This window comes from Mugil cephalus, chromosome 5 (genome assembly GCF_022458985.1).
Source record: "Mugil cephalus isolate CIBA_MC_2020 chromosome 5, CIBA_Mcephalus_1.1, whole genome shotgun sequence".
NCBI lineage: Eukaryota > Metazoa > Chordata > Actinopteri > Mugiliformes > Mugilidae > Mugil > Mugil cephalus.
Window position 1 is genome coordinate 17,869,079 of NC_061774.1, and position 15,873 is coordinate 17,884,951.

The following is a 15,873-nucleotide window of genomic DNA, read 5'->3' on the forward strand; positions in this document are numbered from 1 at the left end:
CCGCTACGAGCGTCCTTCAAAGCGTGCCATAGCTGTCGCATTATAGTACATCGGGGTGTGTGATTTTTGAATTATGGCTCTTTGTATTCTCGTCTGGCTTCACCACCAAACAGACTGGGTTTGTGCTTTGTCCCCAAGTTCTCATGAATTCCTCTGTGGCAATAGACAATTGTGGTGAGGGTAGAAAACTGTACACGTGATTGAATGAAGAATGGGTTTGCATTGTTAAGGCATCTAGACTGCTGGTAAAGATTACAGTGACAGAAAATAAAAAAGAAAGAGTATATAGATACAGTATGTAAGCAGGCATAAATAACATAGGAAAAGAAAGAACAGAGAGAGGGGGAGGAGAAAAGAGGAACACAAAGAAAGAAAAACTATTTCTCTTGGTTTCTGCACACACACACGCAAAAAAAAAAAGAAATATCACTCAAGAGAAAGAACCCATGCATATTATCAGTTCAAGAACAGTATCAATCTGAAAGCCTCAAACAAAAAAAAGATATAGATTTACAGTATATATTAATGTGTGTTTATATTCTTAAAAAATCTACTTCAACCAAATAACTCTGGATAAGATGCTACTTTTTTTTTTTGCCATACAATAAACATTTTCATAAGGAACAAAAACTGATTTTTTTTTATTAACTTACAAATAATACAAAAATAGACAATGGCATGTATTTGAATCAACAAATGAAAGCATGGTATACCGACGCAAAAACAATCAACATACAAAACAACGACTAAAAAAAAAAAAAAAAAGATAAAAAAGTCACATTTAAATAGTGAGAGACAAACAACGGCAAATAATGAAACAAAACACGGCGAAATATGTTCACTTACTGTATTAAACTTACACAACACAACTAAACGAGGGTGAGAGTCAATGTACAAATACAAGGGATAAATACATTATTTATAGGTATATTTTACAGGAATCCCCCTTTTTGTATCCAAATCCATCATGTTTAGCAGATGAGATATTGACAACACACAGTAAATCTATCTCCTGTACTGAGAAGCTGCCTTAAGACATTTAATGTTTACATTTTCAAACTATATCTATCGTCGCCCCAACAAAAAAAAAGAAGTGTCAAATGAAACTATTTTTTTTTTTTATATATACAAAAATATATCACATATATCACGCTTTTATTCTAATTTGATATTTGCTAGACTCCTTCAGTACAGTGCTGGCTGGACGCGCACATCCTCTGGCTTTTCAAGTCGTCACTAAAACGTCAATTTTGGCTAAACCGTCGACCCTTTTCTTCACACGACAAAGCAGAAAAGCATATTGCAAACAGCTCAATCCTCACAGTTTTATTAAAAATTTCAAACAGACAAACCAAATGAGAGAAGATACAAAAAAAAGAAAAGAAACGAAAAGAAAAGAAAGAGAGAAAGGCGTGGTTTCTGATGTTGAAACAGCATTGGGGGCGATTTTGACCACTTTTAGATTTATGGGGTAATTAGCAGCAAAAATCGAGTTTGTTCTTTTCTGTCCGTCTTTGTGTTTTTGTGTTGTTGACCTTCGTTCTGCTTGGCCAGTGTGTCGTTACGTGTTTTCTTTGTTTTGTCCCCACCCTCCACCCCCCCCTCTCTCTTCAGTGAGCCGGCTGAGCTTCTATTGTGATAGGAGTTATGTAAACTTCAAGGCCAAACCAACACTTCACTGTTGTTTGTGCGAGACGGCGTGGGGGCCTCCAGTAATCAAACCCAAACCTTACAGGCATAAACATAAAGATAAATAAATGCTCTTTTCATGAGGTCAGTGTCACACTGTGGGCAAACTATCAGTCTCTATACACTCCGTCCAACGCGGCTGTCAGAGAAGCTACACTAATTCAACCAATAGGGAAATAACATCAAAAAAGGTTCATATTGTCCCCCTTTTTCTTTTTTTTTCCTCTCCCCTATCCCTTCAGATGAAATCCCAATGGAAAGGCCTGAGTTTAACAGAGTCCTGCGTCGTATCTTGACTTCCTTCAGTTCAGCTCCGGAGCATAACAGAGGCTCGCCAGACTCCACCACTGTGTCTTTTCCTCTCAACATCCGCAAATCTCCAGCCATCCCAGATCCTCTACATGGGTGGAACGATCATCCCGGGAATCGCTGTTTTTGTGGGAAAAGAGGGGGAGGAAGGCGGAGGAGAAGGAGAAGGGGAAGGAGAAGGGGAAGGAGGACGGGACGGGAGATTGAGGGGTAAAGAAAGACAAAGAGAGAGAGGAGGGGAGAGAGAGAGAGAGGGAGAGGTCAGACATGTGATTGCTGGGTTTCATCTGTCATCACAACAGTCACATAACAGAAATGTGTTCCAGCATCTGGCGAACAAAGACGACTCTCCCTCATTATCTCTTCATTCCGCGGCCGCAGAATCAAAACTTTTTTTTTTAAAGTTTTTTTTTTTTTCCCGCTAACCGACAACATCGTTCGACTATTCGGGGGCCCTTCTGAACAGCTCCGTGCCAGAGCTGCCACTGTTAATTGTTATCAGTTAGACCGGGCGAGCCAAGTGTGCATCGTGGAGCGTAATTGAAACACAAGAGGTGGGGGGAGGCGGGAGGAGGGGGGGAGGGATGCATCGATGTGGGATGACGAAGGTGATGAAATTAGGCGCGGACATGGAAATGGATTCTTTGAGCTTGTAACGGGCAGCTTTGCGTACATTTTTCCCCTCTTATATCACGCCCTGCCTTATACCGCCTCCTAGATCCTCACCAGCTACCTCCCCCGTCACCCCCATCCCTTTTTTTTTTTTTTTTCCCTTTACACAGAAGCCATGACAGGGAGGAATTTTTCATATAACATATAGGCTTCCTATTGATCCCTCTCTCCCTTCAATCCACTAATTCCCAGGTTATTTCCTAAGTGTCTCCGGCTTGTTGGGATTAACACAATGGTGTGTGTGTGTGTGTGTGTCAGTGTGGTCGGCGCACGGTGGCCACTGGCCCCCGGGTCACCGTGGTCAGCGCTCATCAACGCCGACAGAGGAAGTGAGGAAGTGCTTAGCTCGGGGCTCTGATAAAGATTCCCATCCATCACTTCTCCCTCTCAGGATCTCAACACCATACAACATCCTGCCTAGACGAGCGGACCCCGCGCCGCGTTCGATGGTAACGGGAGAAAAGAGAGTGACCCGCGGTGGCATAACAAACCCCCCTGCCTGCCCGCCCGCCCACCCCCGCCGACCCTCTCCGCAGAGACACCCGCTGGAGCACGGGCAGGAAGCAGGAAGTGAAAACAGGAAATAGAACACATGTGGCGTGGCATGCCGCCTCTCTGACAAGTCAAGAGTGACAAATAAAAACAGAAAAGAGAAGGAAGGGCAGGGCAGGATGGTGAAAATGAGCGGACTGGGATACCGAGTGGGGGGCGAGGGAAAGAAAACAGAACATGAGCAAAGAGAGAAAACGAAAGAGAGGGATAACATACTTCAGGAGAAGGCCAGGCCCTGCAGAGAGCTGGCTGATGAGTACTTGCTAGAGTCCACAAAAGATTGATCTATAGTGGGGGAGGAGGAGGAGGAGGAGGAGAGTGGAGGGGGTTCCAGGGAGGCAAAAGAAGGGGGGAAACAAGGAGTGAAGGGGAGGAGGAAACAGAAGAGAAGTGGGAGTAAAAAGTGAGAAATTGTTATTGTAAGAGGTGAAGAAGAGCAGGATTAAAGCTTCAGGGATGAACATACTGTTTTATAAATCAAATGTGCGCATAAGAATTCAGGAAAACAAATGTGAGGAGTGGGGAGGGGGGCGGGCTGCTACTCGTGCGGGAGCTCACCTTGCAGGCTGTTCGCGTTAGCGCTGGTGCACGTGGGAGGGGGGGAGTTCTGGGGTCGGACAACGGGGGCAAACGCGCTCTTCTGCTTGACGGCGGCGGACACCATGTTGGCCGGGGAGAAGGAGAAGATGCCGGAGGAGCTGCTGCAGTTGGAGGGCAGGCTGGTCGATGACGCCATGGTCGGGCTGGACGGGACGACTGGGAGAGGAGAGACGGGTAGGAGAGGGGTGTTTAAGGTGGGGGGGACGGGGGGGAGAGTGGGGTTGCATGTCAGGGAAGGAGGGTCGGGGTAGGAAAGGTGAAGACAGAGAGGGGGTTAGAGAGAGGGCCGAGGGCAGAGGACAGGCAGACGGGACGAACAGAAAGGGACTGGTCAATGGATGATGGCAGGAGGGATAATAATTTGGACTCAGATCAGCTGGCTCAGACTTGTTTTGCAATCTCTGGTGTAGATTTAGCAATAACTAATTTAGCATGTGATATTCCATAGCTAAGACAAAAATGTGTTTAGTAGGAAACCGAAAACACCCCAAGGACATTTTTTTTTCCTCCCTCTGATCAGTGTGTTTTGATGAGTCATCCTGCACTCAGGGTGTGCAGCGGCTTGATAAACATCTCTTCACCTACCCAGGGTGCTATACCCCTAATTTGTTTTCAGGGCAACTGACAAACAAGGCTCCCCCCACATCACCTTTATCACAGATAATCATGGAAGAGGTTTCGATCAACAGCCAGCACCACTGGTTCCAACAAACTGAGACCAACGAGTTGTTAGTGTGTGGTTATAAAAGCCTGGCAATGTACAGTAGCTGCCTCCTCCAGGATTTATTTCTCAGGAATTCATTGAATTAAAGGCTTCCTTAAGAGAGGGAAAAACCTCCACCAACTAGGAAGCTTGCTGCTCTAACTGTGTGTCAACTGTAAGTTATCGTAGTTTAATATTATCAACATGGCTCGCTATTGGGCAGCGCTGCAGATTCAGAGATCAATAGGCGTGAACACTGATCATCGATTCATTTAGCCATGAATTTTTCATCCTCAGATGCACGCAATTAGAGTCCCATATTTAATTCTGTTAAGATTTCAAAAACTCCTCAAAGCCTTTTGAAATATTAAGATTATTATTTTATTTTTTTTTAAATTTTAAATCAAGGCTAGGGGAAGATAACTCTAGCAGAACCAGCAAGTAACAGCGGCCTGCCCAATAATCGAAGGCAAGTGCACGCCAGCTCGTGGCTGGGTTTCGTGTGGCCACCGTAAATCACATACGAAAATGACCAGACGGTTATCTTCACAACTCAAGTCTCCCTCTGACATCATCCCATCCATCCACTTCTCCGGGGTTTGTCTTTTGTCTGCTAATACACTAAGAGCATTTTCCCCCTCAGTGATTTTACAATCAACTGAGCCGTATTTCACCTGCCCTCTGATATCTGCTTCTGCCTTTATTGTTGTTATTATCCAACACTTAGCTTTTATGGCTCTTCCTGACAAATCCCTGCAATAAAGTCATAATCCATTTATGAAGGGGCCTAACTAATCAATTAATGAAAATTGGACCTACAAAGGCAGGCCGAGGGGCCATTGATTGAAAGTGTCTGTGTGGGGCCGATGAGCCTGTTAAAATACTTGTTAACACCCAGGAATCAAAGAGCTGAAATGGAATTGCTTCTCTAGCAATTAGTTTATTGATTTAATCAAGGGTCTTTAATGTAGAGGGTGAATGTGTGTGAGAAGAGGTAGTGGGGTGTGTGTGTGTGTGTGTGTGTGTGTCGGGCGGGGGTGATCTGCTCCCCTGGCCAATAAAGTGGGGATTTGCGTTTGACTCTGTTCTTAAAGAAACAGATGAGCCAGCTGAACAGCAATACTTTTTCCTTGTGTGTCAGTTCTTGTTTCCATCTCTGCTCCTCAACTCGCGTCAGAGACTAATCCTATTATGATTCAATCTTTTCGCCTCTCGTGCCTTGATTTCGCCGGCCCCTTGTTCTTTGTTTTTTTTGGATCTAGGATGTGGTGCATTTACTCACTAGCATAGGGCGAGTTGCCTGCGGATCCATTGAGGAAGTTGGGCGAGGTGCCCAAGGTTGCCATGCCAGAGTTAGCGTAGCCGTTCATGCTAGTGGACACAGAGCTGTAGCTACTCTGCTGGGGAGTGGAGCTGGGGACATAACCATGAGGGGACACACTGCTTGTACTCCTACTGAAACCTATGGACAGGGGGAGAAGAGGAGAAGGGGAGAAACTAAGTGTTAGAGATGTAGCAGATGGCAGACAAAACAAAACGAAACAAGAAAGCCTACATGCAGAGCTGCCAAGTACTCTTTCCCATACCCGAGTAATGGACACAGGATTGTAAAGCCAAAAGAAATTTTCGAAAAAAAAAAAAAATCTTAGACAGCATATGGCAGAGCGAGAAAGCAATGAGCAGAGTGCAGGAAGAATGATATGAAAGGGATCTAGCGGCAATCCAACTACTGAAACAAGAGGCCTTTAACCTTATTGGCTCCTCTCCAAAATTAGATATATTGATAAGGCAATTAACACTAAAAGGCCTCTGCAGCTCCCGTGTAATTTATAAAGAATGAAGCCAGTATTTCTGACAGGACCTTTCGCTCTTTTATGCTTTACAGGGGCAGCGAACAGAAGGAGGACAATATAAGGAGGAGGGCTATAAATATACATCTCAGGTTCAACATGCTGACACTGGAGGAAAAAAAAAAAGAAAAAACAGCTGGAACTGAACATCAGGAATTTCTATTCTCTAGCGCAAGTATGGCTGCTCTTCGCTGCTTATTACTGCTGCTATTCACCACACTCCTCTCCCATAATTAGGTACCACCAACTCCCGATTCTCATTTGCAGCGAACTGGAAACTAACTCTTAAGTAAAGCAGCTGCTGTCAGTTGTTTTCTTCGTGTCTGCAGATGGTCCCACATGAAGATGAAAGGTAGAGGAAGCTCATTGGAATTATTGAGACACATCCAGAAGCTGGTCCATCCACTCTCCTCTCGTTCCCCCCGGTGCGCGTGATGAATCACCACTGACTGCACCCACATCTCTCTCTGTCAGACAGGGGCCGACCCCAGTCTAATATACACACCCCTAGGACCCACTCATATTTCTCCATCGAACTCCATCCACGGCTCTCTTTTTCTCCATTCTTCACTCTCTCGCCCGTCGTTCTTTACTCCTTTCAAGTTTTCCCTGTTCCTGACTGCCTCCTCCTCCTCCTCCTCCTCCTCCTCCCCTTCCTCCCGTCCTCCTTTTTCCAGACTTTCTTATTTGCTCCGCGCTCTTAAATCACCCTCTCCGAATTTCCCACATGAAAAATAAAATCTCTATTGCGCTATTCATTTTTACTGTCCATCCCGAGAAGCCAAAATAAAAATAAATCACAGCGACTTTTTCCAGTGATAACGGGCTTTAATCGTTTCTTCCTCGTTTTTTTTTTTTTTTTTTTTTCCTCTCGCTCACCCTGATTGGCCGTTTGTGCCACCTCCGACCCCGTGAAGGAGTTTACGGCCATCATGCCAGCGTGGACGGAGCTGCTGCCAAGGCCAGCTAGCTGGTTGTGCCCCCGTGGCACCGTCGTGTAGAGGGCCTCCGCGATGTCTGCTGCCCGTTTCAGAATCATCTCCTGTCGTTGAGGAAGAGGGAGAAAAAAAAAGGGAAGTGGTCAGCAACAAAGAGAAGACTCCCCACATCACAGCTAATATTGCTCATGTAAACCTCGCAGAGCTGAGTGGTTTTCATCAGCTGTCACTGGGAGTGGTGGGATCGGTTCCAGTAAATGGAGGCAAGGCTCATTAACAGACTCATCAAATCTTTTAGCCTTCCTCTTCCTCCCTGCTTCCCATTCTCCTCCCTCAGAGTACCCCACTTCTCTTCCTCCTCTCCTCCATATACCTTGGTGCTCTCCTTAATCTCCTCCTCAACATTTAATTCTCATCGTACTTCTTCCTTCCTCCTCGGTGCAGATAAAAGACAAAATTCCCATTTGTGTGTTTGCAGGGCCCGCGGACCTCGCGCGAACACAGCGGGGGCCAAACGCAGAAGCCGCCTTTGATGCAGTCGGTGGTCCGAATTTTATCTAAGATGTTTATGTTTGTGTTAAAATGCACGTGCACAGAGTGTGTGTTTTTTTGTGCGTGTGTGTTTACCTGGTTGTTGTGAGGCATCCCGTACAAGGCTTCCACCAGGTCGGCGGCTCTCTTTAAAATCACCTCCTACAATCAAGCGCAGAAAGGGGAAGGGGATTGATCGTGAGTGTGACGGCTCAAAGAGTTCAGTCACTTTTATTACATTTCACTTCTTGCATTATGCTGTGAATGCAGAACAGAGGCAGACAGAGGGAGGCAGAGGAAGAGAAATGGGCCTATCCCAGCACTTTGTTACTCGCCGGGCAGTTCGGAGGGAAGCAGAAGGAAGATACTGTTATCTGTGAATAAAACATGAGCCCATATCTCTCTATCAGTCAACCATCTTCTGCGTCCTCTCCCTCCCTTCTGTCACTGCCGGATCATGAATCTACCGCCCATGATCACACATCAATCTCATTTAACACAACATATCATCAGGTTGACGGCTATACAACTCCCCTCGTCAGCTGGGACACACCCGTCTCCTGCCCTGTATTAACCCTGGTAATGATCCGAGTGAATAGCCCCGCATCCACTTTGTGTGATAAATGTAGAACATCATTGCTCAGGTGAAAACCGCCGAGTAGAATTTCCCACATCAAACATTTATCCTAACGCAGTGTTGCCGCTTCTCCGCGCTCATTTTCTACCGCTTTACCCTCCTCTCTCTGTCTCTATTCTTTTTTTTTTTTTTTTTTCCCCTGCCAGAGTGTATGAGTGTGTGACTCCAGGCGGTCGTTATATGTGTGTGCGTGTGATGTAGACACCTACAGCCCTACGAAACCCTTTTTAAAAGTTAATGTGCCGGGGCCAGGATATATGCTGGAGGCGCGACAACCAGAAAATTGCAGCCCCCTCCCCTCCAACCTTCTCCTCGTTTCTTTCTCTCCCTCTTTCTCTTCCACTCGCGCACACACACGCTGTGCGCTATACTCTCCTGAGTGTATCCCTCGCTGTGAACAAGCCCCGGAGCATGTGTGCTCTCTGTTCCGTGACACACCGCCTTTCAATCAGACCTCATATCGCACACTCACGCGTGCGCGCGCGCACACACACACACGCGCGGGCGGGCGCACACGCAGCCGACGCACATGTGGAGGCTGTCGAGCACACCCAGGACATGACGAGAGGGTCAGCAAAGCAATAAAGATTGTGGAGCGCTGTCCGAGGTGCTAAATTCACTCAATAATGGGAGCGCTGCCTCTGTGTTAACCTCCCATTACTAGCAGTATCTGGGGGAGGCAGAGAGGGAGGCAGGGGGGAAGGAGGCGGGGGGAGACGCAAAGAGGGGAGACCAGAGAGGAGGCCTGCTTGAGGTGATTGAGAGATGTAGAGGCCCTAGGAAGGTAAGTGGTTCTTTAGTATGTATGCGCCGCTCCTCGCTTCCTCCTCTCTGCTTTTCCTCGACGCCACATGCCTCCCAGGGATTGCTAGATAGGTAGATGGATGGATGAAGGGGAGGAGGAGGCGGAGGAGGAGGAGGAGGAGTGGGAGAGGGAGGAGGGGGAAATGAGGAAAGTGTGAGGCATTAGGACACAAACAGATCTGCACATGGAGTGTAACGGTGTTCAGGGAGGACACGTGAAACCTCAGTCACTTAATTATTTTTTGCCTCATTCTCCTCGGGGCCCTACTGTTCACAAACTGTTCTTACTGTTTGTGCATCTCCTCCTCCTCCTCCTCCTCCTCCTCCTCCTCCGACGTCTCTCCCCTCACCTGTGTCTCCAAACGACTCCCTCTCGTCTCCCTCTTTTTCTTCTCCTCTTCCCCTCTCTCTCTCTCTATTAATCACTCTCTCGTGGTCCTGTGCCCCGTCTGTACCTATCAGTCTCTCGTTAGCAGAGGGATCTGTCCAGTGGCTAAACGCGATTAGGCAGCGCTCCAGAGTCATTCTGATAAACAGATAAATGTGGTTAGCGCCGCGCTGCCTCCCTAGCTCTGCCGCTGTAAGGGGAGACCATTTCCTGGGCGCAGGGTCTCTTCCCGTAAAGTCAGGCCCCGCAGAGACGTCAACAGGAAGGGGAACCTGATCCAGAGCAGAGCCTGGCCTCGTCTGGCAGCGCGGCCACTCATTAGCCGGCCCCAGACCCCCAGCTACACCACAGCCTTAGCTAAACACCCTGCAGTCTGGCTGCCCGGCGCTCCCTCCTCACTCTCACCACCTGACTATTAGCTGCAGCACAGTATGGGGGCTGTTTTCAGCTGGACACTGGATCATTACAACAACATACAGAGATGGAACAGGCATCGGCATATATCCTGCTAGTTCTCTGCGCCGAGTGAGGTTAAAACTTGGCGCCGCTAGAATGAAATACGTCATTTTCCCAGTCGGTTTAAAAAAAAAAAAATAAATAAATAAATAAATAAATAAAAAATTGACCGGCAAACGAAAAGTGGCTTCGCCAACGCGACCGTGAACGGACATTTGCAACTCGGGAAGTTGCCAGTTTTATGCCCCTCTCCTGCCCCTCTCTAATGATTGAGGCCAACAGTTGAGAGAAGTGTGGTCAACAAACTGTTATTACCTCAATAAAGGCACAAATCAATAGAGCTGAAATGAACAACCAGGCCTGCCAGCAACCGCTGTTCATTTAGAAGAGAAAGAGACACCGCGGAGCGAGGGAGAACGAGGAGGAGGAGAAGAAAGGAGATGGATGGATACAAAGATATTTAGAGAGATACGGGGGGTTGATAGGCTAAAGACCAGAACTCACCGGGACAAGTCTTGTATCCACCAGACATGACACACAGCGAGGACAAGTGATTTCTCTGTCTTCCTTCTGCATCTACCTGGGCTCTCCATCTCTGCCTCGCGGTGACTTCCGTCCACCGAGTGTGTGCGTGTGTGCGTGCACAGGCGTGGGGAAGTGTGTACGTGGATTTCTATGAGTGTATGTGTGTGTGTGTTGCTTTCTAGATGTGTGTGTGTGTGTGTGCTGGAAGTAATAAAGTCCACCCGGGGTTGACTTCGATCCACTGACCCAGCAGGAGGTAAGACTGGACAGCTATGATGGATCACCTAACCTGCTTCTGCCTCCCTCTTCCTCTCTCTCTCTCTCTCCCCTCAGCCTCCTTTCCTCCCTCTCTACTCCTTCTTTTCCTCCCTCCATCTATCCCCTTCCTCTCCCGCATTGCCAGTCTAAATGACCTTATACTCAGTGGAAGGATGAATAGAGTTGCTTGTGCATTCGTTGCACAAATAAAGAGTTAGCCCGAACAGAAAATGACCATGAACGCGTGATTAAATGTTTACGTGAAGACCGCGTAGTGTCATGTATGGTCCACTGTCTCTACCGCACAGTTAATCCTCTGTGTGTGAGGTCACGCCGCCCTTGTGCCATGTATATCCATATGTGCTATGAAACCCAAGGAGCTGTCAATAAATCTCCGTACCGACGTAAGACAAAATTCCTGTGGAATAATTGCGCTCGGCAGCTAACGTGCCCACGGACACATGAGAGGAGCCGCGACACTGTACCTTGGGTAATCTCTCCTGGTCTCCGGGGTGTCTGGGGATGACCTTCTGTAACCTCTGGAAGCCGTAGTCTATGGTTGGCTCGTTCAGCGCTACGCACGCACACAGAAGAGGGAGAGAAAGAGAGAGAGAGAAGTTTACTGCTTGATTCTTAATCATGAAAACAACTACTGTTCAAGAGCAACTCGGGGATGCATCAGCGGCAGATGGGACCGAGCGGAGCGCCGCGTTTTCGCATGAATATTTCAGCGTTGAAGTAAACCGGCTGAAAATGTGGGTGTTCTCTATTAAGTCTGGTGTGTGTCTTTGTTTGCCTGTGATGTAATGAATCTCTCTCTGTCGCCCGCTTTGGTGGTTAATAAAAAGACTGTCAGGAATCAGTGGATGTGTGTTTGTGTGCATGCATGCGTATGTGTGTCCTGTGGTCTTGCGTTGATCAGCGACTAATATAAGCAATTACAGAGCTTGGTTCCAATATAACAAAGGCTTGATCGCTCCGGGGGAACGAGCTAAACACACACACACAGACACACACACACACAAACATAGTCAGATCATCCAGGCAGCAGGGAGAAAGCACTCTCTCTGCATGCTGTGGTCGCGCTACGGTAATTGAATATGAGAAGATTTACCATGAATATTTAAACATTAGAATAAATACAATGAAGATCTGAAGCTTATAGTACAAACACTTCAGAGGAGGATTGTTGGATAAGTGCTCTCTCCACATAATTCATTCCTAATGTACTGTCTCCCTCTCTTTCTCCTCTGTGTTTTACCCTCCCTCCCCCCGTTTGTGGGGAGTCGATGCACAGCCTTGGCTACTTTTCTGGGCTACAGCCTTTAAGGCGCTGCTCGTGCGCGGAGTTTGCGGCCGCGCGGGGGGCTTTAACATGTGTGCATTTGGCATTTGCCCGTCCGTCCACAGCGAAAAGAAGAGGAGCCATTATGCGTGAGAATCTGCTTTATGCGTTCGCGCCGTCCGTCTGTTTCCCCTTTGGGTCGCAGCTTGGACGTTTCCTGAGGGCTGGAGCCCTGCTCGCCTCACATCTGAGCAGCCAGGCTGACTAGGCGGCCCCCAGTAAAAGAAAAAAAAGGCCCCTAGAGGCTATGAGTACAAGCTGTCCTGCTGGACCTCTAGTGACTTCGCCATGGCTCCTCCTGAGCCGCCCACTCAAACACACAAACCAAAGAAGAAAAAAAAAGAGAAAGGAAAGGGAGCACGGGAGCAAGAATAGGTGATGCTCCGTTTTGGCAACACAAACGTATTTAGACAGCTCTCCCAGTGGACTGTTCCAGTAATCCATAAGAGTGAATCAAAGGAAAGGTGAATAGCTAGAAGCAAAGACGGTGCGGAGAGGGAAAACTAGAAGTCGGGATGCCAGAGGCAGGCTCAGCCTCCGAAGTATGACACACATTACAGGCCAGCTGGTCCACTGATAAAATAAGCCAAAACAATGAGATGATCACATGCAACAAATAAAGTATGAATTATTTCTGAGGACAAATATTTGACATTACTTTCCTGTTCTCTGATCTCTCTAAAGCCTTAAGGAGGATTTGCCCTGGATTAGGCCTGCAGTCTGAGGAGGGGATTGTTTCGACAACATCCTCTCTTTCGTCTCAAAGGCTTTTGTTTTTATGATGAATTTTTTATCAGTTCTCCACAATGTGCCAAATGAGCCTCGAGTGAACAATAGCATAAAAACCCCAAGACGTACAGAGATACCCCTATTACAAATAAAGAGCCAATTTTGGTAATTGAGAGAGGAAGCGATATTGTCTCTGCTCGTTTTCAAGGACCATAAACCAGGAGTGGAGGATGTGGGGGACAACGCACATCACTAACTACCTCGCCTTGTCTCTTTTGGGATTATCCTGGCTTTTTATGCTCTTATATCCATGCTCAATATCTCACATTTCACACCAGGAATTAGTGCTGGAAGAAAAAAGATAAAAAAAAAAAAGAAAAGAAAAAACTCCTGCCTCGAAAGAGGAGAGGTGTGCGGCTACACTCCAGGATTCAAAGCACACTCTCCTATACAGGTATATTTATAATCCTTAGCTGTCGCTCTCCAGAAGAGCAAATCAAAGCCAGTAAAACATAACTGCCATAAATAAATGAATAGATGAGCAACAGCCCTGGACTGGAGGGATTCACCTAGCAATCACCCACATCAGATCAGATCAATGCTCATGGAAATTTCATGAAGCCTAGAATCCACATCGCTTCATATTTCACTATAATAACCCACAGAGCCGCAGGGGGAGTGTGTATGGAGGGGTGAGGCGGGGGCAGGAGAGGGAGGAGAGGGTGGCCGGGCTGGAAGGGCGGAGGGGTGGATGGAGGGGGTGGGGGGGTGGCGGGGTTGCTGGAGGTATGAGGTTTAGGGGTGGAGTAAAAGGGGGTGGATGTTCGGGGCGTGAGGAATCAGAGGTGGGGAGAAGGGGGATAATTGAGAGGTCAGGAGAGCGGAGTTGTCCTGGAAACACAGAGGGGTAGGAGGAGAGGTGGAGGCGCAGGAGGAGGTGGGGAAGCTGCAGCGAGCGTCCAGTTGCCCTGTCTCCTTCTCCTCCTGTGTCACAACATTGTGTGTGTGCGCGAGGAGGTGAGTGGGTAGTGTACTTGCAGGGTTAGGTAATTGGCTCTGAGGCTTGATGTTAACACCTTAACAGGCCCTCCGACAGTGGGTAAGGAGCTGATCATATCACAACCTTCTGTTTCTCCCTCTCTCTCTCCCTCTCTACTCCTCCTTCGCCTCCCCTCTCCTCCGTCATATCCCCCTCTTCCTCCCCTTCCCCCTCTCCCTCCCTCCCCCCTGCAGTCTCCAGTGCTCAGGTGTGATCTCATAAGCGCTGCCTGGCGATCGATGCCGCCAGTGGCAGGGGGTTCAATAGCCCTGAATTACGGCTTCATTTCTGCCCCCCCCCCCCCTCCTCCTCCTCAACATAGATGAGAGCCGGCCCCCCTCAACACCTCCACCACCGTACACACACACACACACACACTCACACACAGACGCACACACACCACACCCCCACCAACTACTCACAATCCAGATCAATACCTTACAATCTAATTTTTATCCATTTTTCCATAAACCCTGAGATTGCGTTTATTTGCAGAATCCGACAAGCTAAATAAAGCATCGCTTGAACATGTCAGGGAGACTAATGCATGGCTGGAAATTCATACACAGAAAACAGATGAGTAGAGCTTTTTGCTCCTAAAGCACGGGAGAAGCGGAGCCTGGGCGAGAGAGGGGAGAAGGAAGGAAAGATGGAGGCGGCGGGGGTATTGGGAGGGTGGTGGTGGTGAGGGGGGGGTGGCGCTCAGAGATTCTACAAATCAATGGAGGTGTGGATGCTACTACAACCTAAGCTCTAATTATCTGTTGCAAAAAGTGCATGTCGACAGTTAACAATACCTGACAGCACGGGTCCTCAGCGGGAGAATGCAAATTCGTAAAAAAAAAAAAAAAATCTGGATGAAAAGTGCGCGCTTGAATTAAGATATAAGAAAACACAAGAAATCATTCCCTCTGGTGAACGCTGCTCATTTCGGCAGGGTATAAAATAATCTACATTCAAAATTCATTTACATCATCATCATGGAGCAGATGCTCCCGTAATAAGAGCGGAGCATGCTAAAGAGGGAAGACAAGCCACATGGTGCAGAAAATTAATCTCAATCTCAAATAGAGGTGTGAATTTCCTCGCAGTTAGGGCTGTGTGCAGTAAATGTGAATGTATGCAGCCATCTCAGCTGGCCTTGTCTCCAGCTGTAGACCGGCCGTTTTAATCAACAGCAGGCATCCACCCAAGCTCAATAAAAGACAGCATTCACAAATAGGAGCAAGACGAGTAATTGACCAGCTCGTGGCTGCACCCCACTTTTATTGCCAGATGACTACACGCTGCATTTGTGCATCTGTAATGTGTGGACGTGTGGGTGTGTGCGTGTGTAGTTGCACCGCATGCCTTTATGAATGTTGAATATCTCTGACTTTATTTATGTAGAAAATAGATTTGCTCACACATTATCACATGTTTTTCCAAAATAATAATGTCAATGCAATCGGCATCACATATACCTACAAAAAAAAACGTATACCTTTACTATTTAATCAGATCTTCCTCAATGTGTGTTACGGGGAGAAGTGGCCACCGCGCGGATCAAAACTTTTACACGGCTTTTTTTTTTCCTGCTTACAAAATTTAACTTTGGTAACACCCGTGTTTTACTCCGGCCTCTGTGGAGCATAAAATGACAGACAACTGACAGTCCTTCCTCCTCTCCTAAAACTAATTTGGAGCACGGAGGCAGACACGGAGAGACGGAGAGAGATGTCAACAGCAGCAGCTGGTTTAAATTCTGTTCTTGACTTTTGTCTTTTCCCTGGCTCTTCCCGCTCCTCCTTGCTGCAACTGAGTGATGTTTCCTACACACCTAATCTGCACTCAGTGCTGAAAAACTAC

General features: G+C 47.4%; 1 protein-coding gene across 3 annotated transcripts in view; it reads right to left on the reverse strand.

Annotated features, from left to right (window-relative positions):
- Positions 1–617: 617 nt before the first annotated feature.
- Positions 618–15,873, reverse strand: part of ebf1a (EBF transcription factor 1a) — a 53,979-nt gene continuing 38,723 nt past the window's right edge. The window contains exons 11-17 of one of the 3 annotated variants that reach the window (XM_047585109.1): positions 11,398–11,486; positions 7,941–8,006; positions 7,255–7,417; positions 5,808–5,987; positions 3,781–3,978; positions 3,439–3,507; positions 618–2,118 (exon numbers count right to left, since the gene is read on the reverse strand). In XM_047585109.1, coding sequence (XP_047441065.1) covers positions 3,440–3,507; positions 3,781–3,978; positions 5,808–5,987; positions 7,255–7,417; positions 7,941–8,006; positions 11,398–11,486 — 764 coding nt within the window. In that variant the 3' untranslated portion in view covers positions 618–2,118; position 3,439. Of the gene's footprint in view, positions 2,119–3,438; positions 3,508–3,780; positions 3,979–4,005; positions 4,150–5,807; positions 5,988–7,254; positions 7,418–7,940; positions 8,007–11,397; positions 11,487–15,873 lie in introns of those variants that run through there. The other 2 variants (XM_047585110.1, XM_047585111.1) reach the window with 2 other exon arrangements.